This window comes from Fusarium subglutinans (genome assembly GCF_013396075.1).
Source record: "Fusarium subglutinans strain NRRL 66333 chromosome Unknown NRRL66333_c0000025, whole genome shotgun sequence".
NCBI lineage: Eukaryota > Fungi > Ascomycota > Sordariomycetes > Hypocreales > Nectriaceae > Fusarium > Fusarium subglutinans.
In genome coordinates, this window is record NW_023502088.1 from 226,372 (window position 1) to 248,676 (window position 22,305).

General features: G+C 49.1%; 9 protein-coding genes across 9 annotated transcripts; 5 read left to right on the forward strand and 4 right to left on the reverse strand.

Moving 5' to 3' along the window:
* Nucleotides 1–153: 153 nt before the first annotated feature.
* Nucleotides 154–1,790, reverse strand: FSUBG_2833 (DNA repair and recombination protein RAD52; the record flags this gene model as incomplete). The annotated part of the gene is made up of 3 exons (XM_036680649.1): nt 154–1,004; nt 1,055–1,728; nt 1,783–1,790. The coding sequence occupies 3 exons, from the start codon at nt 1,788–1,790 to the stop codon at nt 154–156; spliced, it is 1,533 nt and encodes a 510-aa protein (XP_036541689.1).
* A 1,583-nt stretch (nt 1,791–3,373) lies between these two features.
* FSUBG_2834 (Sts1) lies at nt 3,374–4,376 on the reverse strand (the record flags this gene model as incomplete). Its single annotated transcript, XM_036680650.1, has 2 exons — nt 3,374–4,203; nt 4,298–4,376. The coding sequence occupies 2 exons, from the start codon at nt 4,374–4,376 to the stop codon at nt 3,374–3,376; spliced, it is 909 nt and encodes a 302-aa protein (XP_036541690.1).
* A 1,973-nt stretch (nt 4,377–6,349) lies between these two features.
* Nucleotides 6,350–7,618, forward strand: FSUBG_2835 (splicing factor; the record flags this gene model as incomplete). Its single annotated transcript, XM_036680651.1, has 1 exon — nt 6,350–7,618. The coding sequence occupies one exon, from the start codon at nt 6,350–6,352 to the stop codon at nt 7,616–7,618; it is 1,269 nt and encodes a 422-aa protein (XP_036541691.1).
* Nucleotides 7,619–7,891: 273 nt separating this feature from the next.
* Nucleotides 7,892–8,687, forward strand: FSUBG_2836 (uncharacterized protein; the record flags this gene model as incomplete). Its single annotated transcript, XM_036680652.1, has 3 exons — nt 7,892–7,938; nt 7,988–8,008; nt 8,075–8,687. The coding sequence occupies 3 exons, from the start codon at nt 7,892–7,894 to the stop codon at nt 8,685–8,687; spliced, it is 681 nt and encodes a 226-aa protein (XP_036541692.1).
* A 184-nt stretch (nt 8,688–8,871) lies between these two features.
* On the reverse strand, nt 8,872–10,851 carry FSUBG_2837 (uncharacterized protein; the record flags this gene model as incomplete). The annotated part of the gene is made up of 1 exon (XM_036680653.1): nt 8,872–10,851. One exon carries the CDS (start codon nt 10,849–10,851, stop codon nt 8,872–8,874), a length of 1,980 nt encoding a protein of 659 aa, XP_036541693.1.
* A 2,479-nt stretch (nt 10,852–13,330) lies between these two features.
* FSUBG_2838 (AIR2) lies at nt 13,331–15,235 on the reverse strand (the record flags this gene model as incomplete). Its single annotated transcript, XM_036680654.1, has 1 exon — nt 13,331–15,235. One exon carries the CDS (start codon nt 15,233–15,235, stop codon nt 13,331–13,333), a length of 1,905 nt encoding a protein of 634 aa, XP_036541694.1.
* Nucleotides 15,236–17,490: 2,255 nt separating this feature from the next.
* On the forward strand, nt 17,491–18,255 carry FSUBG_2839 (ORM1-like protein; the record flags this gene model as incomplete). The annotated part of the gene is made up of 3 exons (XM_036680655.1): nt 17,491–17,644; nt 17,733–18,091; nt 18,208–18,255. The coding sequence occupies 3 exons, from the start codon at nt 17,491–17,493 to the stop codon at nt 18,253–18,255; spliced, it is 561 nt and encodes a 186-aa protein (XP_036541695.1).
* A 741-nt stretch (nt 18,256–18,996) lies between these two features.
* FSUBG_2840 (cyclin-dependent kinase inhibitor 1c) lies at nt 18,997–20,481 on the forward strand (the record flags this gene model as incomplete). Its single annotated transcript, XM_036680657.1, has 1 exon — nt 18,997–20,481. One exon carries the CDS (start codon nt 18,997–18,999, stop codon nt 20,479–20,481), a length of 1,485 nt encoding a protein of 494 aa, XP_036541696.1.
* A 768-nt stretch (nt 20,482–21,249) lies between these two features.
* On the forward strand, nt 21,250–22,119 carry FSUBG_2841 (caffeoyl-coa o-methyltransferase; the record flags this gene model as incomplete). Its single annotated transcript, XM_036680658.1, has 3 exons — nt 21,250–21,460; nt 21,547–21,724; nt 21,780–22,119. 3 exons carry the CDS (start codon nt 21,250–21,252, stop codon nt 22,117–22,119), a joined length of 729 nt encoding a protein of 242 aa, XP_036541697.1.
* Nucleotides 22,120–22,305: the final 186 nt, after the last annotated feature.

Sequence of the window (22,305 nt, forward strand, 5' to 3'; positions counted from 1 at the left end):
CTTTAGAGCCCAAGTTGCATTCCGATCATTATTTGATTCCTTAAAAAAATATCCCAGACCTGAGCTCCTAGCAAACACATCTCTTGGAAACACCTTTACGCCTACCATCATGCCATTCATTGCCTGTCTGAATCCAAACTTCAGCCTAAAGGACTATCCCGTCTTCTGTCGCTTTGCTTCCAATCCGCTTGCCGCAGTTGGCGCTGTACCTCCATTTCCGTTAGCAGGAAGGTCGGCTAGGGCAGTTCTACCATCCCCTGGAGGAGGTCGTTTCATTGCTGGGGGTCGATAGCTGCCCCTATTCGCGAGTGGACTGCCTGGACCAGAAGGGGCGCCAATTCGACGAGTTTGATCGAGTGAAGGGTTTATGACATTTCCGCGTGCGCTCTGGGAGCTGGATATGGAAGGTCGCACTGGGGTAAAGCTATTCGTGTTAGAGCGTGTAGCAGGTGCCACTGTTGTTTGGCTATTAGTCGGAGCAACGTGTTGGCCATTCTTTGCAACAGGTTTGGATGAATTGTGGTCAATACCAGGGGTTTTTCGAATAGACGGACTTTCTGCCTTTGGGTTGAACGCCTGCTGTCCCTGTGGCAAAGCAAGACGAGCATTAGTCGAGCCTTCTAGAGTGGATTCCGGTAGTTGATTCACAGCCTTTGCAGAGAAGAACCCTACAGTTTCGGGCATGTTTTGAGGTCCATTGGGTGGCGGATGAGGGTTGCCGGTCTGGTTCGGCGTTGTCCGTCCCGAAGGCCCACCTTGTGGGCGATTGGAAAGTATGGCTGCACCATTTGGGAGGGCTGGACGTTGCTGTCCATGTATCGGGGTTTGCGGTGCTCGATTCGGAGGTCCAGTAGAATTTGACCTGCCAGTTTGTTGCTGAATTTGTTGGGCTGCTGTTCTGTTGGCGGGTTTCTCATTTGCAGATTGGCCCAAGATTGATGTTGAAAGCATAATTTCGTCCGGGTGGCCATCTTCTGGAACACAGAAGTCTGCCTCGTCGAGCTCTACAGATATTCAGCCTCGATTTCCTCAAATCCATCGGAGGACAAGATACCTCCAAGATAATCGTCAAATGACTCTGCAACAGGGAGTGACGGCACCGGCTCTGTCTTGACCACAGGCGCGGCGGGTTCTTGTCTTACAACATCACGCTTGATGAAGTCAGCGTGGCGGTGGAGATTGTCTTGATCGAACTTTTTAACGGGCTCGGCTTTCATTTTGGTGACTTGTTTCACGTAGTCCTTGTCGTATATGCAATTGCCCAAGACGTTACCAAAGCTCCTCAAGGCGCGTTTCAGTCCGTCGGTAGTGCCCTCCTTCTTAGCCTTTTCGAAAGCCATTGCCTTTCCCTTTGCGTTCTCGATGGATCCGTATCCAATATCTTCATGGTAGGTGCCATCGCGTAGTGTAATTCGGACGATGACCGATAATCCGATACTGACGCGCTGTGTTTGAGGATTTTCGTCCGCGAAGTCAACCTGAATGTTTTGAATGGAGGACGACCATCCGTTAAAGCCAAATACTTCATTCGCTAAGGTGATACACTTCTCAGCAGTTAAGTAATGGACTTTGGTACCACCAGGACCTGCACGGGCAGAAATGTACTCGGGGCCAAGCTGTTTATCCAGTTTCGCTGAGATAGTTGCAATGTCCTTGGCAGCCCATTCGGCGACTCGTATACGCGGCTCCTCAAAGGGATTCGTCACTGCAGTGTGCTGATCGCCTGGGCTGAGGAAACCGTTAGTGGTAAGAACATTAAGCGCGACACGTCTAGGGACATACGCAGGCATGGTGAATGCTTGAACACAGAGCAAAATTTATGTACACATGAAGAACTCGGAAAGCGTCAGCAATGAGGATTCGTAGTAATAGAGCAAAATTGAGACAGTATAGAGTTGAGGGCAAAACTTCGCCAGTGGCGGGCTTGATAATGATAAATGAGCAAGAGCGCGTTAACGGTCAATCCAGGCAGTCGCGCCTCCACTTCTACATGACGGGAGAGCACGTGACACAGCTCAGGCAATACCACTCGGGAAGCACCGTCGTCGATAGGTAGCCCATCAGAAGGACTAACCTACCTACCTTAGTACGGAATTCCTGTTCTAAACGAGTGCTGTGCAACTGTGACCAGATTGTCGAAGGTCCACGGTTGCCCCTCATGTCTCGAGCTGCCTTGCATCTACCTACTACCTTAGGTACTAACTTGAGGTAAGGTACTCAGGTAAGGTATTCGGATTAAATGACTTGGGCAACTTTTTGTTCTTACATTAGGTAGCAGACCTCCGTACCCCCTTCACGCATTCGATAGCTTGTGTTTAGAAGGCGAGAGAACTCAAGGTCTCTATCCTATATGATGACAAAAGGATTCCAGTAAGTTTCGTATAGATATAGGAAGACTCGGTATATAATCAGTAGCTCTTAAATCAGATGGCTAATACTTTTGGCACCTTCATTTCAGGCCAGAAGATTTCTTGCTCTCCAAGGCATGTGACACTTAGTACCTGTTTTAATACAAAGGTTATCAGCTTCAAGCTCAACAAAGGGATCTCAATGCCAGGAACATCTCAAAGAGGAACGTCATTTCTTAGAAGAGGAGGGTTGTAAGTACACGAAGCTCAAGATGCAATTGGGATACAATGCCTATCAGGGCTTATCTAGGTACTGAGTTTACAAAACATAGCGTTCGTATTGGACCTTTTAGCTATAGATGTTTCTTCTTGAGGATAATGTTGAACAACCAAGTTCTAACAACTTTTCTATCTGATAAATGTTCACTCAATGCGTTGAGGTCACCTAGATGCGGCTATCAGTCTTTCGTTTTTGGTTTAGTGATATAGACGGAATAGAGCTGGATCGTCTGGATAACTGCATGGGATCTGAGATTCCACGATATGTCCTGGTCAGGATGACATATTTGGCTGGTGGGGAAAAAGTACATGTAGGTATATTAACAGGCTTCATTGACACATATCCAATGGTGGTCGTCACAAGGAGCCAATAAACGAGGATGATGGAGAACTGTCTGCAAGCTTTCTGCCAAGACTGTCAAGATAACAAACGAAATATATCAAATTTCTACATACAGGCCACACGCAGTCTGTCTGCGCTGTCGGGGTTGCTTGGGAAATCAACCAATCCGTATAACAGTAATCCCTACTGGTTCATAAGTGAAAGAAAGGGATATAAAACAACGAACGCAAAACGCCAACCACCCTGCCGTAAAATAAAGAAATGGGTGCCTCAGGTCTATGCCGCCAATGCTGCCAAATGAAAGTCGTCGTAATGATTTGGTCGTAATATGTGCGAAGATGACTCGTCCGGTGCGCCGCGATATGCAATCATTATCTTGGAGGGCTCCAGGTCACAACTGTCCCTACCAGGGCCCAACTCTAACGGGAGCCCCATAGGTACCAGACATGAGCTGGTTGAGAATAGAATTAGGGTCAGAGGGCCCTCCAGCTCCTGGGTTTGCATTGGCGCCTATCCATCCAACACTCGTGGACATGGCATTGATTGCTGAGGCAAGACGATCACCAGATTGTTCATTGTGTCGAGACAAAACTTGATCCCATCCTCCAGTATGTAAATTAAGACCTCCAGCCCTCTTACCAGCCTCGTTGATAACGAGTGCCCATGCCTTCGATATTTCTTCATATGCAGTTTCCTTATGATGTCGGTATGTCTGTGGCTCCCAATTGGGAAGTCTATGAATAATATTTGTGGCCTCATCCAAGAATTCCAGTGATTTGGTAGGCTGGGTTTCATTTGGTGGGAGAAATTGAGGAGTGAAGTCAGATAGTGCGTCAATCAAAGCAACCAGCGGCTCTTTGATCCGATAGTAGGTGTATTCCGGGCTGGTTTCACCGTATGGAATAGCATCCTTCAACTTTGCCTCGTAGCCTTGCAAAACTTGCAAGGCAGACGGAACTGAAGGTCGAGGAGCTTGTGAGACAACCTCGTGACCAATATCGGGATGAGTTTCGCATATGCGCTCAAGAACAGTTCTTAGCTGAGAAGTATCGAGAGTCTCGAGAAGTCGTGGAAGTGCAAGTGGTCGACCGATGACTTCGTTGGATCGTACTTTTTTCGATGGTCGAGCTAGAGGCCGAGCAGAGATGGTAGGAGAACTCCTGGGTGACATGGTTTCATCACCATCCTCGTCAGCTTTTCGCTTTCGAGAGGCCATACTGTGAAAGGGAGGCACTAAGTGTGTTAGTGGCAAAGAGCAGTTGGGTGGAAGAGTTGAGCGAGTTGTCGCATCTCGAATGGGGAATGGTCGAGGCACGATAGCACTTACGGGATCGCTGTGGGGAGAGACGAGGGTTTTCGTGTTGATGGGGGAAGACAGGAGGCTGAGGCGAGAGCAGAACGTTCATGTTGTCGCAAGTTCCAAAAGCATCCGATGGGACTCGGGAACAATCCTTGTTCAACAATCAATGAATGAATAAATCACTCAAAGACAGTGCAGGCTAGACAAGCCAAAATCGGTGACGAATATGTTTGCCGACAAAGATGGTTTGTGTGTTGGCCGTTAAGACACCAGCGGTGGTCTTTTAGTGCTGGACGTCAAGAACCAAAGTTGCAGATTCTATCTCCGGTTGTGTGAATGCAAATGGGTCGGGAGTCAGCGTCTAAGCACTGTGAATATATGATGGAAGCGTTTGCTTGGCAGAATTGCTATACCGAGCGATACAATATATCGAGTGAAATAAAGGGATCGTGGCGGAGGGTGAATGGCGTAGAAGAGGGTTTTAAAAAGGTGGAGGAGGATGAAGAGGTGGACGGGACTGGTGAAGTTGGGGTTGGTCAGGCTTTGAATGAGGGAGAGTTCCAAGGTTCCAGTGTTTTTGGTCCGTTGTCTGGGGCTAGTGAATTTTGCCTGGGCCTACATAGGTCGACGGGGGGTCACGAGGCATCTCATTCGCTCTGGCCACACCTGACGCCCCGTCGCAAGCCGCCCAGGCCTGGTAGCCACACGCGAACAGGGACCGGTTGAGGGGCATCTTCATGGTCCCCAGTATTAATTTAGCACCTTTTTGGGCTCAAGTGGCTGTTGGTTGGTTTCAATTTTCCTTCACCGCGCTGGCCGGGTCAACAATTCTATGTCATAACTCTTGCAAATTTTCTTCAAGCGTCATTCCAAGTATTTTCTTCAAAGCTCATATGTCAGAAGCGGTATAGGATTAGAAATCTGCTGGGGCTCTTATAGCATACCCACCAATCAATACCACGGCAAAGTTAAGATTAACTAAGCCCGGGCCGTCTTGACGGGGCCGGAACGGGTCCTTTCCCTAATTCGGCCGCCATCACCAGGCTTCGGCCGGCGACGGCCTCGGCGATGTACGTCGGGGTCGGGCCTGAGAGATACAGGCCCCGGAACAACAAGTCACAGTGAATGTTCTCATCAATCACCTCCTTATCAACAATGCCGATGTATTGGCATATTAGTCGGGTGATAGCTTACGGTTGGGCCGCAGATAAATGATACTAATTAGGATGAAGTTACAGATGGCATTGTTCCTCATTATCCAGGGCCCTAACTGTGGTAAGCTCAGATCCATGGATGATTCACTGGCAACTTTGCTTGATAAATTCTGCCATTGGGTGTTTGGGATGTTTCTGAGACAGCAAAACCCCTGCTACTACTGAGGTATATTGGACAACTAGTGCCGTCAGGCGGTGAATGATATTAGATGAATTACATTTTGTTCGACAGTACTCCGTAAAAGCGTATATTTGACACCAATCTCAATTATTTCCCCTCTATTACCAGACAAGTTAGCAAACTATGGATCATCCGTAATGGCATCAGTCCGGAAGATTGCTGCCTTCACACTTCCCAATAGTGTACAGGCACCAAATGCCACTGCGCCCATCCGCAAGCATCAACACCCGAAAATTGCCAGCCCCCGGTGAGGCAGGATGGCTATTTATCTCACTGCCAGTATCATGTTCCAGCAAATTTCGATGACTGCCCTCGTATGCCCTTCTCGTCGCTTTTTCAGAGGTTGAATGAGCTCGCCGTAACGTGCTTGGGGTTGGCATAACGCTGAGAAGTTGATTCCCCTGTCAGTGCTCACCAGAATTTCACTCATTAATTTCTTCTTTTCGTTAAACAATCTGTAAACTTCTCCCTAATTCCAGGGGGTTGGTTCTTTTCAATGCGGTGGACAACAGATAACGGACAACTTGACACTTGACAGGCCCACCATCGGAGGAAATCAGATTTTCAAGGGTCCGGTGTGGCAGACCCACATCTCCAAGTTTCTTATCTCTTATCGCAATAGAACAGGCAGAAAATTTCTAGCGACTTTATCCTTAGACTCGTCTATCAGCCATCATCACCACAATGGCGACAAAGGAAAAGAAAGAGAAGAAGCCGAAAAGTTCTAGGTCAGAATTAAAGACCGAGAACCCCGAGAAGACCATCGAAACTGAGAGGGTCGAATCGACAGAAGATGTCGAAATGGCAGAGTCTGAAGCCGCCGTATCCTCTTCCAAGCGCAAGATCGAACTAGAGGAAATCGAAGTCGACGTAGACGCACCCGAGCCCCCGTCTAAGCGTGCAAAGCGTGCACTCAAAAAGGGGAAGTCATTGCCCTCGAAACAGGATAGCGATGACGAGAAGAAGGGCGATAAAGATGGCAAGGATAAGAAAACAGCTCGGTCAGAGCACAGTGTCTGGATCGGCAACATGCCATTTCATGTCACGGCTACGGAGCTGCGCAAGTGGCTCGTCGATAACTCCGGAGGCGTCATCACCGAAGAGATGATCACCCGGGTCAAGCTACCAACCAACAAGGAACCTGGCCGGGATAAGAGCGTCAAGCCAGCAAACAAGGGGTTTGCCTACGTCGACTTTACAGAAATCGGTCCTAAAGTCTCCGCTATCTCTCTGACCGAAAGTGACCTTGGTGGTCGAAAACTTCTCATCAAGGATGCGACATCGTTTGAGGGTCGGCCCAAAAAGGAGCCTGAGTCCACAGAAGAGAACGCCAATGAGGGAAAGACCAGCAAGGAGCAGAAGCAAGATGTCAATGCCAGTCGCAAGATTTTTGTGGGCAACATGAGCTTCAAAACAACTGAGGACGACCTATACAGAAACTTTGAGAAGTGCGGCGAGATCGAATGGGCCAAGGTTGCGACCTTCGAGGATACTGGAAAGTGCAAGGGCTTTGGTTGGGTTAAGTTCCAGGACCCCAATGCTGCTGCATGGGCCGTCAAAGGCTTTGTCAAAATTAAAGAGGCAGTGGACACAGAGGACGATTTCAAGGACGATGAAGAAAAGGACAAGTCCCAGCAGAAGCAGTTCAAGACACGCAAGTGGTGGGTAAACCGAATGCTGGGCCGCGAGCTCAAGGTGGAGTTGGCCGAGGATGACCAAGTACGGTACAAGAAGCGGTTTGGCAAGGATCGTAAGGCACTTCCCGACAAGGACAGCAACCCACGAGGTCGACCTCCGCCGCGCAAGTATGATCAAACGGATGGCGCAGTGCGGGAGAGTAATGGTGTTCATGGCGAGGTTGCGAAGCCGCTCAAGGAGGCTGAGGATATATCTGTTGCGAGACTGACGGGCGCGGTTGTGAAGCATACGGGTACGAAGATGACGTTTGACTAAGTACAGCGATATACATTCCATGTTCCGAGATACCCATTTATAGTTCCAATGGTTCCTTATATCCGATGTGAAAAGATGTATACATCATGAGTGAATCCTACCAAGAGACTTATCCTTGCGCGTGGTGACTCTTCCGAATTAGTCGTTCCGTTCCGTTATAGATCCGGAGGCTTGGTGCAATTTCCCCGCATTTATATTCGAGCGATCTCAGTCATTCAATGAGTGCCAGATGTAAGAGATATAATATTCATTCGCCTCCCATCCCATTTCATTATGTACCAGTCTCAAATCACTTTCGTCATGGACACCATTTGTCCTTGGTATGATGGCTTGTCGAAGAGAAGGAGAATCATGGCTAATGCATCTCAGGACATACCTTGGAAAGAGGAGGTAACATCTTCCCTCTTGTATTAGGCTCACCTTGACTTTAATAACCGTTTGAAATTTCTACTACAGACTCGATGAGGCTCTGGCTCAGTTCCGCTCCTCGAATTCTTCATCTTCCATCTCCTTCAAGCTTCATTTCGCATCTTATCAGCCTAGTCCAGACCGCCCCGAAACCATCCCGGACCGAGCTGCATATGCCCTACACAAGAAGCATAATGACAGTCTAGAGGCCCAGAAAATCTTTGAAAAGCACATGCTCTCACTTGCGCAACCTCTGAAACTTCCCATAGCCTTTACGGGACCAACTGGTAATTCATTTCCTGGACATCGGGTCATCCAACAAGTTCAGGAGTTCCAGGGGGCTGAAGTAGCGAACAAGCTCGTGGACGCGGTGTTTAGGTTGTACTTTGTGGAAGGCAAACATCCCGGTGCTGACAACATGTTGATCGAGGCATGTGTTGAGGCTGGTATAGATGAGGGAATGGCAAAGAGCTTGGTACAAGACAAGTCCAGAGGTGAAAGGGATACCAAAGAAAAGATCAGAAGTATAGGTATGGACATCGATGCCGTGCCGACTGTAGTCATTGAAGGGCGAAGGAGGGACTTGACGCTCACGGGCCTGAAAGAAGTCTCGGAGTATATTAAGGCCATGGAGACAATAAGGAAGGAAAGTTCAAATTAAGCATGCTTATGATGAGAAGCAACAAGGACATTGGTCATAACATCATGTTTGTTTTCAGTGGAAAGAAATACTAATAGTAAATACATCAAGAAACGAAGGGCATGGTATCGTTATTACAAGAGTGTTCCCACTATTTCCAGGAGCTCGCCATCATTTCATTCATGTTTCTCGTACCGTGTTCACTTCATGAGCGACTGAACATCAGGGGTACTAATACACTCCGACTCTCCAGTGCCCTTCGATCCTCCATGACCATGCTGGGGCCAAATGCCGTACCAATATCCCGGCCTGCCAGAAACCGACATGCGTTAGCTTCACCGATGCGAGGTTTCTTGCTTTGGCAGAATTCGCGGCTCAGCTTGGACAGGACAGCGGCCTTGGCCTTTTGCAAGGCGCTCACTCTCGCGACAGCATCTTCAGCTAGAAGACGGTGGGCCTCTTCCTGCTCTATGTTGCGCTGAACGGGAGAAATGCCTTCATCCGGATCTCGACTGGCATATTTCCTTGCGATTGGGTCATAAGTTGTGGGTTGTAGCAGCACCGGCTGGGGATCACTGATCAAGATTGGGGCGGTGATGTTGGGAACAGGAGTTGAGGGGCGGAGAATTTGTCCCTCCACAAAAGGTTGGAGTCGGGGACGAGAGGTCTTGTGGCGGCGTGATAGGGAGTGTTGGGAGGACTTGGGTGAAGGAGACGGTGTTTCAGGGGCATCCTCAACACTGCTGCGATGCTTGCGTCTGCGGCGACGAGAGCGTTTCTTTCTAAGTTTTGTGCTGAATCCAGCATCTGATTCATATACAGGGGCAGAAAACTGTTCGTTGGCAGTGATCTCTTCAGTAGGGTCATCAACGACTTCGTTTTCAATGTCACCAAAGGGGAAACCACCGAGGTCCATGTCGAAGAGCTCACGACTAGCGGCAGTTACAGCAGCACTTGGGCTAGGAAGATGTTCTGAGCTGGGGCTTGTGACAAGACTGTATTCTGATTGGGCGGCCATGCTGTTGCTTCGAGACCAGGAGTCATCAGTGTCGATGGGCGCAAGGACATCGTCCCAGTTGCCATTATCAGCAAGAACGACACTCTCGAAGTCGAATTCTTTGACTGTTGGGCGGTGTGAGTTGATCAAGTTGCTGAGCTGAGGGGCGTTCATAACAGCGTTGCGAACTTGAAGGTATCGCAATTTTGGGAAGTAAATAGCCCCCTTTCCGGGAGTCTCAGGTAAGGGAGACATAGGAGATGTGACTTCGTGGAAAAGTTTCTTGGAGGCACGGGGTGGTGAGAAGAGGGGATCAGAAGCTAGAGCAACTGGGCAAGGTCCTTTGCGACCAAGCCACGTGAAGGCGAACTTCTCCAGGTTGGGGGCAAATGTTCGGACGTATTCGTCCAAGATCTTCAAATGGTCACGACCTGGCGAGGTTCCATAAAAGTCCCAAGCATCTACCGAGATGGAGAGCTTGTTGATCTGGCGCCAGCGTCTTCCAGCTGATGGGACTGTTCCAAAGCCGTTGACGTGACGAAGGTAGTTGAAAGCCGCAGGGTGTAGTTGAGAAAGGGACAGCTTGTGAAGCTTCTCTAGAGGAGCACGCTCAAGGGAGATACGCAAGCTGATGAGAGCATAGTCGACAATGTCACGGCGATATCGCTCTCTAGGATCCTGACCAGGACATCTGATAGTCAGATGGCGCATGTTGGTCAGGCTGCGCATGGCATTGATAAAGCTAGGTACATTGGTGGCAGCATGGAAGAGAGGAGGGTATTGCTGGGTAAGGATGTCACCAAGCTCAGCGTTGGCGTACTTGGGCCGCGAGAGAACAGAACCCATGCTCGTGTGAGGAGTATATAGGAAGCATATCTCGTTGCCAGAAACCGGATGAATGAGAGGAGGAAGAAAAGTAGCCTCAGAATGGGGGAAGTAGAAGGTAAGATGCTCAATATGATGACCGATACGAGCGAGAGCAGCCACTCGAGCTGACTTGGTAAATGTCGAGGCTGAGAAGGAGACATGTGTGCGGGTGAAGATACGCTTAGTAAGGAGGTTGCAGCAAGCCGATGAGGATTGACGGATGTTGCAGAGATCATTGGATGAGAGGTGAGGAAGAAGAGAGTCCTTAATGTGATCACTTCTCAAGATGGCGAGAAATAATTGTTCTGTTGAGGACGCCATTGTAATCGCATGTCGCGGAGGACTTTAGCCTCGTAGATCCGTCGCTTATAATTGATGACTGCCGGCGCAATCAATGTAGATGTTGGTGCAAAGCAGTGTGGTATCAATATTCTAGTCCAGGACAAGGTTGAGTCTTTGGTGTAAGTTGAGATGAGTGTTATTCAAACAACAACAGTCAATAGAGAAAAGAGCAAGTAGTCAGATGAGAATAGTAGTCAATAATAATGGTCTGATAAGTCAACAACTTATAAAATGATACCAGGCAGATTTGTTGGTGAATCAAAAGGACAAAAGGATCGGGTCAGGCCATGAGCGCCGGGTCCGGGTGGTCGAGATATATCTGTCTCGGTCTCTGTCTGTCTCGCTACGGTCCCTGAGATCAGCCTCGTTCTTTTTTGGCTTCAAAGGAAAAGAGAAAAATGGAAATTCCCCTTTCTCCAGCTCCATTCTCATGCTCTAGCGTCTCTGCCGGCTGCAGGTTCGTGCATTGGTCCTATCGCGAGATGGTCACCCTCTGCCAGCCACGACTGGCTGTCGGTGACTCAGAGCTCAAATCACCCTGGTCGTGTCTAGATCGAGGTATCCATACTTGTTCGCGTTGGACTGGACGTTGTATGACTGACCGACAACGCGTTGCGATCGCTTCATGATTGGTTGGCTCACCGTGGTTTGTTCTGCCGCTATCCTTGTTGCTGCAGATCTGCCGCGAGGGCACGATGGCATCCTACTTCGAAAGTACTTTGCTGGCCTCGAGATCAACAACCACTCACGAGACCAGCTGCAAACTCTTTCAATGCAGATGCTTCCTATCTTGAATCTTGCCACGTCTATCGAGTCCACTCCTACACCCCTCCACTCCTTCAATGTTCGGTTAATCCTTCAGCTCAGGCCTCCCACATTTTGAACGAAAGTAGGTATCTTGGAAGTACATCCCATGCCTCGGGTGTTTATCGATAGCGCTTCTAGATTGTGGAGATGGTCCCTCTGCCACGCCTTGGAAACATGCATACATCATTCAACCAATCAATTGCGTGTCCAAGAACGCGATAGTCGCGTTGTTTCAACCATGCCTGTCGCGCCATGATTGGCTATTCTGACAACACTCAACTTCCAACTTCCAACTTCCATCCATCGCGATGTAAGTCATCAGCGGCAGGTCAGTCAGTATCTTGACTCTCAAGCAAAGCGGGACGGGACGTGGGAGACAAGTTCTGCGCTGTTCTGCGGGTTCCTACCTAGACTGCAAGATCTCAATCTGGAAACTGTCAGAGTCTAGCTTCGCTCAATCTAGCATTCGAGCCTGAATCGTGCCATTACAGGATATCAACTGTTCGTCGCCGAAACTCGTATGTCTGCCCTAAACTCATCCGAGGACGAATCATGCAGGATTCCCTCGCAGGTGATACTTAAATGCGCAACACACATAAAATGCATACACCACATCATTCTGCTAGCAGGTCATCCATTCGTTGCCATACATCCCAGCCCATCACATCCTTGTTGGTACGACCTTGCTCTCAATGAGATCCATTGAATGCAAAGGTCGAGAAAGCCCCAACCCTAAAACATGCATCTCCGTTATGCTTCTTGCTCTCTCCCCACCCATTCCTCGGCACAGCCCTGTATGAACCTTGAACGGGTCCTCGAGATGTCTGCATCTTAACACGAGACTAGTAAACGACACAATTCTGTCGCGTCCAGCCTCGTGGCAATAGATCGCTGCCTCCACTCGGGACACTATGAGTGATTATGCTTCCCAAATGTGATGCTGCATTGTCATGAGCTTTTGTCACAGAGCTAAACGCCCGTCTTTTCCTTGAGAGGACATCATTTGATTGGGTGTTATCCCTGACTAGCTATCTGAGGATACTATTTCACTTTCGGCGGTCTTCGGTAAGATAGCCAGTTGGATATTATCTCGGACACTTCCTGGTCCTTCGGAGAAGAAGTGATTTATTCAGTCAGGCGCAAAACCTCTTGTTAAAAAACGACTTGTGGTGTCTACAAATTACAACCAGTAGCGAGCCCTACCTGTGCATGACCCTTGTCCATATATGCATTGACAAGAAACTGTGTGATTAAGCCTATGAATTCAAGATATTTTCGACTCGCGTTGCCATTTGACTTCATTGGCATGTCCAAGCCCTTCCTCCGTTCCATATGTTTATTCATGGCTTCAGAACTATTGGTATTCGTGGTTCACAGTTGTTTCAGTCTCGTCGTTTCCCATTTTGTTTCAAAGAGAAACGGCCAATATGAGTCCCAGGTCCTACTAATGAAGCACATGCTGGTGGGTATCATAATCGAAAAGCCCATTCGCCAAGTCTGGGCAAGTCCCCCCTATGGGCGGACAGCTCGGCTTTTGTGCGCCAACCAACTCGCATGACGCCCTGCTCCGAAGGCATCACAACTCCCCATCATCTCTAGTTCGATTCCAACCAATGCATACGTGTTGGTGCTTCGTTCAAACTACAAGCAGTCATCGACCCCTCCCTCTGCCTCTGCCCCGCCCACGACCGCCACGACCTCCACGTCCACCTCCTCTAGGCTTGGACCCTTGTGACCCGTTGCTAGCATGCGACCTTCCGGGTCCCTGAGAGCCGTGGTGAGATGGCGGGGGGACGTTCCTATAGTCTTGGATAGGAGGCTTCCTGGGTAGAGATGAAAATTGTCCAGGCTGAGCACCCGGTGGGGGCGGGAGTCCAAAGGAACCTCGCATGGGCGGTAGTCCGGGAGGCGGTCCAGGAGGGAGAGGTGGTTGAACTGGCACGCCATTCTGTCTGTTGTTTCGTCTCGACCCTCCATTTTGCATGTTTGGCATCTGGATGTTACTGGCCATTCGAATTTGGCCGATCGCTGGCTTCTGAACGCGTTTGTGGCCTAGAAACTCCACTTCCGAGTCGTCGCTCTCTGAGTAGTGAACGTTGGTCGTTCGCGCAGCGTGACCGCGAATCTTAAGGTCGGGGGCTCTGGTGGTCCTGGCATTTTGCTGCCCTCCCACCTCCCCTTCGATCGGCACTAAGCCACAATCCGGGTCAATATATTGATCGCGGTTCTTCACAGACCATGTAGGATTAGAGAAGACATTGCGGTGCGTATTGCAGTCTGAAGAAAAGTGCCTATCACTACCGCACATAGCGCACGATGCAGGAATACACACAACTTTTCTGACTGCAGATACATCCGGGTAAAACGATCGCCACACCTGTGTACACTGCTCCTCAAGGTGATCCATTGAGCTGCAAAAGGCACATGCAAGGCCTTCTTCCTTGGTCAAAGCCAGTTTCTCAGTGCATTGGCCTGCTTGGTGGCCAAGTTGGCGGCATTTGTTGCATCGTTCCTTTCCAGGGCAGCAGATTCTTGAGTGTTCCAAACTTCCACATGAGGAGCAGATAAGGGATGGGCAGCTAGGTGCCAGATGTGTATTCAACCCACAGAGAAGACACATCTGGGCAGGATCCATAGCTGACGGGAAGTATCTGCGCTGTTGTTCTAGTGCATTATCACCGGTGGGAACATTCCGGTGAGTGTTAATCGGTGGTAAGCTCTGAGAATCTGAAACTTTGGGTGTTAAGTTACCATTTGCAGGTATCTTCGTGCCTGATGGGTACCTTTCTCTGCCATCTTCACCAGTCCTCTCACTCTTGTTTAAGGTTGGTTCGTACTCAGCTTCGCTTTCGGAGCCATCCTCGTCCCTTTCGTCAATTTCTCCCTCGCTTACGCTAGAAGCGCGTGAGTTTTTACTCTTTTTGACAGGTTCCTGTCGGGGTTGCCTTGTCACCCAGCTGTCGAGAGTTGGCTGATTAGGCCCACAACCGCCCAAAGAATGGAGATTTCCAATAAGAGCTTGAAGGTCGCCTGTGCTTTCAAGCTCCTTTGCAACTTGCTTTGCGTTCTTTCTCTTTTTAGGCTTCAAGCCAGCGTGGTGGTCAATATAGTAGCCATAAGCAGAGTAAGTTAATGATGAGGTAATGGCATCACATTTTCCCGGGTTTTGGGCATGGAATGCCTTGACCCAATCCTTGAACCTTTTAAGCCAGGAGCCGCCTTTTTTATCCACGAGGTTGGGTATTTTGAAGCTGGCACTACCTTGCTTGTAGTCAGGGATTTCGCCAGAATCTTCGGGTGCGGAGTCACCTGATGTGATTGACTGCGCTGAGGACTTGCCAACGGCTGTCAACTCCTCTGTGGGCTTTGGTCCTTTTACAGATTGCTCCTCGATTCTGGGGACTTTGGCCGCACGCGTATGACTCCTCAAACGCTTGGGCTCAGGTACTGAATCATCCTCGAGGGGCCTCTTCTTGGCAGCAGCAGCTGCTGCTGCTGCTTCGTCTCCACTGGACAAGTAGATGACCTCACCTGGGTCAAATTCTTCATCTGCCATGCCGATGCGCAACGAAGTTCAGCGCGATACTTATGCGGTACCGGCGGTCCTTATCGGTGCTGAGAGACGTGCCAGCTCGAATGCAGTATCGAATTTGAATCTATGTGTTTCGGACCTTGGCGCATCCGACTTGACATGAAACTCAACCCCAAGCAAATTTCTCAGGGCCACTTGGCTTCCTCGAAATTGTTCGTAACTATCCTAGTGAAAGAAACTTAATCAACACTGCTCGCCGATGAGCGAAGGGGGCGCGAATGCATCCGAATAAGATCTAGTCATAAGGTGGCGCGATGATTGATCATACACAACCTCCCATTTGGCTTGAAGAAAGCCAGGGGCTTTCAACGAATGGGACTATGAACGTACCTGAGCGTCGCAAGTGAAAAATCACTTCCGAAAAGAGTTTGCCAACAATGAAAGATCGTTCGTGCACGGCTTCTGAAACTTATGACGGTATCGTGACTAAGACTCCCAGTTTCGCAAAGGCAAGGTGCGAGGAGGTTATTTGGCGGTGCCAGGGAGATGCGAAATGAAAGCTGTGATGATATCGATAAGCCTGCTATGTTAAGTTAGATCCCAGTTGGGAGAAAATTCCGCAGCCAGCGAATGAGAGATGCAGGCCCACAGGCGGAAGATGTCTGTCTCACTCTCAAGTTCCGTGGCTATTTTTAAACTCCGAGGATTATCCAGACCTCCAGGGTAACCGCTCCGCCACGACTAATCTTGGTTTCCTAGATGAGTTACCATGAACGCCTGGATGTTCTGAGAGATGTTCGATATCAGCCGATTTCCAAAGATGCACATACACCGGTCAACATATCGTGGGTCTTTATCGGCTGTCCTGCCCTTTGCTTCGTGGTCATACTTGCAGTTCTTATGGCGCCGAGGACAATAAGTCGGTCAGAGTGTAGGTAGTCCATGCCAACGTCACGTTTTCTGCAACATTGACATATCATTCCACACGCCAGCACCGGATAATCAATAGTGACTTTCTCTCATCTCGGATATTAAGACATGTGCTATATATCGCACTGCAATCTCGCTGGTGAATCTGATACCCATGCCCCGGGGGACAAGAGAACTCTTCAACTCTGGCCTGAATTTAGGGTATTAAAAATAAACTCAGCAAAGGATATCCTAAATCTAGCAAAGTTATCCTAAATTTACCCCAAGTTACCTAAATCCTTTTGTCATTTAGGATCAAGGTCCTGAGTTTTCTTTCCTTCCCTAGCCATGGGCCTTTCCTTTGCCAGATCTCGCTTATGTTGTATCATTTTTACAGTTCACGAGAAAGAAAGTGATTGTCCTGGTAAACCTCACAAGTGAGGTGATTGTACAAATCTATATCACTTGGGAGCAACTCTATTGATCCCCGGTTATTAACGTCCTGTTGCTCCTTTAAGACACCTAGACTGCTCTGGAGGACTGTCATCACACGTCGTATTGAGATTCAAATCCCCTGAAAACCCGCGGGTCCCTAGGCCCGAACGTTTCATTGGAGGTCCTGAATAGAGAAAAATACCCGGACTAACCATGCTCCAGTGAACTACTCCTGCAAGCTCAACCACTACGACCACTAATTTCAGCATTGGCCCCACTGTTCCGCCTAACCCGACCGACCCTGCGAAGTAGCCCCGTCCCTCGTTCTGGTTGCATTGCGTGTCCCTTTCTCTTGGTGGCTGATAGGCTGTTGCTCCTTTCCATCTCATGAGAGTGGCTCCTCCTACCTTGTCCACCATCATACGGGGGACATTGAATATTCCGGTTCGGCGGCCCCTCTCATCTCGTAAAGTCCTGCCATATCCATTCCCTTGATCCAACTACTTTCTACTGCCTGCTATTGTCAAGTATTATATTCTGTGCGTTACATCTTCTTACTTGGCTCTATTATCGTGTTTCGCCGACTACATCCGTTCTCGTTATCTCCAGCATCAATCATACACGGCTGCTCTCCTTAGCCCTTGCATTGGCCTTCCATTTGCCTCTGAACGCCTTCGCCGTGACATCATTAGGGGTAGCATCTACAGTTACTTATATCTGAACTCAAACCGATTCATCTTTCATCGACGACGCAAACTCTGGGTGTTTGCACCCGTGCTATTCTTCGCCGATTCTCCCCTCCTCCCACTCGACTTACGCTTTCTGCAAATTGACCCGTCAATACCGCCAAGCTGTCTTCTCCAATCTTACTCCAGCGCACCGTCTCCTACGACGCGGCGAACAAGCCTCCGCGCCGAGGCAGCATCTATCTCAACATGCCCGAAAGAAACGCAACGGGAGGAGCTGGAGCCCGAAGGAGGAGATCTAGCAGTATCCTCCAAGTTTACCACGAGCCTCCCGAGACTCTCGAGCAGATCAGCGACCAAGCTTCCCTGCCTAATCTTAACGCCAACTGGACAAATGCTAAAGGTATGCCTGACCCATTTTGCCGCGCATCTGTATCTTCACTTGCACAATAATCCCCGAGAGCCACATGCTAACGTGTAGTGCCCTTTAGGTGCCTGGACCATTCATTTCGTCCTGATCGTGTGCGCCAAAATCATATTTGACGCCATCCCTGGTGTCTCGCAGGAGACTTCATGGACGCTTGTCAACATGTCATACATGTTTGGCTCCTACATCATGTTCCACCATGTTCGTGGCGTTCCCTTCGATTTCAACAGTGGCGCTTTTGACAACCTCAACATGTGGGAGCAAATTGACAATGGCGCGCAGTACACGCCCACTAAGAAGTTTCTTCTTGGTGTTCCGATTGCATTGTTTCTCGTCAGCACCCATTATACGCATTACGACTTGACATACTTTACTATCAACTTATTGGCTGTACTGGGAGTCGTCATCCCCAAGCTACCTTTCGTATGTTGCTATGCCACCCCTCTATTTGTTTGTGTCTCTGCATCTATGACATGTCCTCTTCATTTTGTTTACATAACATACTTTGTAATTGGCATCATCTGCTAACACAAGCTCAGAGCCACCGAATGCGATTTGGGCTGTTCTCAGGTCTACCGGAGGAATAGGAGACCGAATAGGGAGCAGAAGCAGAAGCAGAAGCAAAATAACTATCATCGAGCCGATTTGCTGTATTAGTATCAGGGGCGTCAGGGTAAGATTATTTTTGGCGAGAAAGAGAATTGGGGGATTGTGAAAAATAAGAAGAGCTCGAGATTGTGCAAGTTGATAGCGAGCAGTATTTACAACGCGGCTGGTGGGCGGAGTGTTCGGTCGTTCAGCGGTAGCTTCAAAACAGCAATTGGATTTGGAATCGGCATATTTCTCAACAGTTTGTCATCCCTTGTTCCCCTCGATATCCGCTCCTCATCTATTACCCCTCGATTGATCCGCCTCTCACACTGGCAGGATGTCGATTGGCTCCTCCGTGTTGACTGGGAATGCTCATAAGTAAGAAGTCATTGGACTGTTCTCAAGCATAAACGAGTGCTTACCGCCTCATGGAGTCTTGATCGTACGAGGAGACAAGCCCAGAGATGATTCTTTGGCGGCATGGCGTTCCGTCACCCAGGCAATTGGCTTCTCCTGTCGTATTTCGGAGCCATATTTGCAATCAAGTAAAAAAAACCCAAGTTCCCCTCTTTGGAAAGTTCATTGACAGCACATCAAGTATAAAGCAAGGACCTGATCCCCGGTTACCTTCCTCTTCCTTGGAGTTCTCCAGCATCCTTAGTTATTAAAGCATACTCCAAGGAAAGTTCTCTGCTCTCCTTTTTGTTTCAAAATATTGCATTACAGCAACATCAAGCATGAGATACAACGTTTTGGCCTTTATGGCCCTCGTCAACGGCCTCGCTCAGGCCAATCGTTTCGACTGGCAGAGCGAGTCCAAGGCTGATGTTGCCAAGCATGAGCATAAGAACGCTGCCGACCCTGTCTTTAAGGTGGAGGTCAACAAGGGTCAACTTGAGTCTGGGAAAATTAAGAAGCAGGGCGAGAAAGCCGAGGAAGAGGTCAAGAAGCTGGAGGAGAAGCTGCAGAAGAAAGAGGATGAGCTTGAGCTCAAGGCTGCACAGGCTGGAGGGAACCGCCATCACCACCACAGCCACTCCTCCTCATACTCCCCTGATCCTACCCACGACCCAGCCACAAAAACTACTGGATATCATCGCCATCATTCAGGCCACCTCCAAAAGGGCCCCTACACGCTTGATGGAGAGAAATACGACTATATCCATAAACCAAAGGTCCACTTCTACACCTCTTACACTACCCACGCACCTACTCTCAGTCCTGGATGTGTCGGTGACAAGTGTTCTCGTAAGCCTTGTAAGGAATGCCATGGCAACTGGGCACAGCCTGGCTGCTGGCACTGCAAGGCCCATGGAGCTACTGGTGAGGAGGTTGCTGAACAGGCAGCGAAAACTACGAAGCATGCTCCTAAAGAAACCAAGGCCAAAGAGGAGGAGGAGGAGGTGGAGGAGAAGAAGAAGAAGAAGGATCCTCACGCAAAGACATACACGCATGGAGACAAGACTGTCATTGTTCCTAAGGAGACCAAGGCCCCTGAAGCTACTCGGCCTGAAGCTCCCCAGATTGAACAACCTCATACAGAGGGCCCTAAAGTCATCGTCATCGAGGAGCCCAAGAAGAAACCCAAGGGGGAGAAGAAGTCCGAAGAGGAGAAAGAGGAGAAAGAGAAGTACCACAAGGAGAAGCCTAAGCATGAGTACCCCAAGGAGGAGCCAAAGCACAAGCACCACAAGGAGGAGCCCAAGAAGGAGGACATCTGTGACAAGGTCCATCACCATGGTCAGCCTAGCATCTGTGACAAGATCAAGCATCAGCACCACAAGGTTGATGAGCCTAAGAAGGAGGACATCTGTTCGAAGCCCAAGGGTTGCCATCCCCATCAGGCTCCCGCTCCCGCTCCTCATCATGAAGTAAAGCCTGCTCCTGCTCCTGCTCCTGCTCCTGCTCCTGCTCCTGCTCCCGCCCCTGCTCCTCACTATGAAGTGAAGCCTGCTCCCGCTCCCGTCCCGGCTCCTCATTACCCCGAGCAGAAGCATGAGGTTCAGCCTGTCCCTGTCCCTGCTCCAGCCCCCCAACAGCCAGCTCCGGCTCCGGCTCCGGTCCCAGCCCCTGCTCAGCCTGAAGGAGCCAAGCCTGAAGAGGGCAAGCACGGCAATGCTCCCTCAGTTCCTATAACAGTGCCCAAGTCCGGAGCCACCTACAACCGCGTCTCTGTTGGCATCGCCGTCTTTGCAGGTATTGCCAGCATGATGCTTCTGTGAGCTTCAAATTGAGTCTTGTATGAAAGTCCGCTGAACGAAGCACCACTGAAAGGGATACGTTGGAAGCACGAAGATGGTGTTTATAAAAATGTGGTATTATGTCCGTGAGATCTTTGGAATAGGGCCTTTGAGATTATCTTTGGATTCATAGATGACTAGTAGTTTTCAATTGATCGTCCCCTCCTTTTGTTTCACTTCTCTCACTAATGAAGAGAACCACACCCATTGAATGCCCGTTAACCTACCAGCGGGAATTTAGTCGGAGTAAGGATCGGATCGAGAGGCATACCGCCGACCTGATGCTTTGTCATTACGAGCTGACGTCAATGTCCTTACCTAACAGTGCGGGGCAGGATATCCTGGACTAAGTGAGCTACCTTACTTATACTACTCCGTACTAGCTGTGGCATATTCCCCTTCAGGAAAAGCACGATTTTGACCATCTCGTCGATGGTAGGAATTATAGAATCCGACATAGAATCTTTATTAGAGACATACCACTCAGATATTGTAAACTCCCTAGATTTAAATAAAATCAGCTAAATTGTCAAGTCTTACTCCTGTTACCTAGACCTTCGTTTCCCGGTTGGCTGTATTCTGACGTCTTGGTGCACTCCGTACATCTGGCAGAACCCCCTCCTTCGTGGTCAGTTTTATCTCCGAGCTACAATACCGAAGACCAGGGTATAAAACAGCGCCTTCAGGCTTCATTCGTTTTCTTCGATAATCAAGACCTTCAGAAACTATTCTGCTCACAATCCAGCCAAGATGAAAGACAACAGCATTCCTCTCTATGCTTCACCCCAGCTGGGCCAAAAAGTCACTGACTACGCGGAGCAACACTCGACCCCGTTACCCAAGTACATTAGCGATTATCATGCGGATATCTCTGCCAATAGAGAGGATTCATACTATATGAGCTCTGTTTTTCAGTCTCAATATAATACCTTTCTTGCAAAATGTATTGGTGCTACAAGGGGTAGGTCAAGATACCTTAACATGGGACTAGATTTCCTGAGGCTTTTCTCATCAGCCAGGAGAGCAATGCTGATCACCATCTGATAGTTCTAGAAATCGGTGTCTATGTTGGCTTCTCTGCCCTCGTATGGGCTGACGCTGTAGGACCGAGTGGACTTGTGACTGGCTTGGAGTTCGAGCCCGAGTACGCTGAATTATCCAAGAAGGCTTTCGCAGCAAATGGAATCAATAATGTCGAGATCATCGTCGGCCCTGCTTCGGAGTCGTGAGTTATTTATATATGCATCATTTTACACCACCAATTACTGATGCTCGAATAGCTTACCCAAACTCAACCCCACCGAGCCCTATGATCTTGTTTTCATCGATGCAGACAAGACTGGTTATCCGGGATACTTGAAGCAACTGCTCGAGTTGTCGGAGCCTGGTAACTCGAGCAGAATCCTCCGGCCAGGCGCTCTCATCGTCTCAGATAATGTGCTGCGCCGAGGGTTGGTTGCGGACGACAAGGCGCTCGGTGACAACGAGCTGAAAGGCGATCAATTGAAGAACGTTTTAGCTGTGAGACAGTTCAATGATTTGGCATTGCAGAGCCCACGACTTGAGACCTTTCTCCTGCCGTTGTGGGATGGCGTCAATGTTTCCCGTCTTCTTGATTAGTGGTGGCACTGTCTCAACTGGAGGACGATCAGAATGGTATATGGTAAGATATATTATGGCTAAAGAAATATAAAGACAAGAAAAAAAATAACCTTGACACATCCTAGGCTGGTGTCGTCTCCTTTGATATTCACACTTCATGATCTCGTATCTGGAAAACCATGTCTAGGCATCGTTTTACTCCAA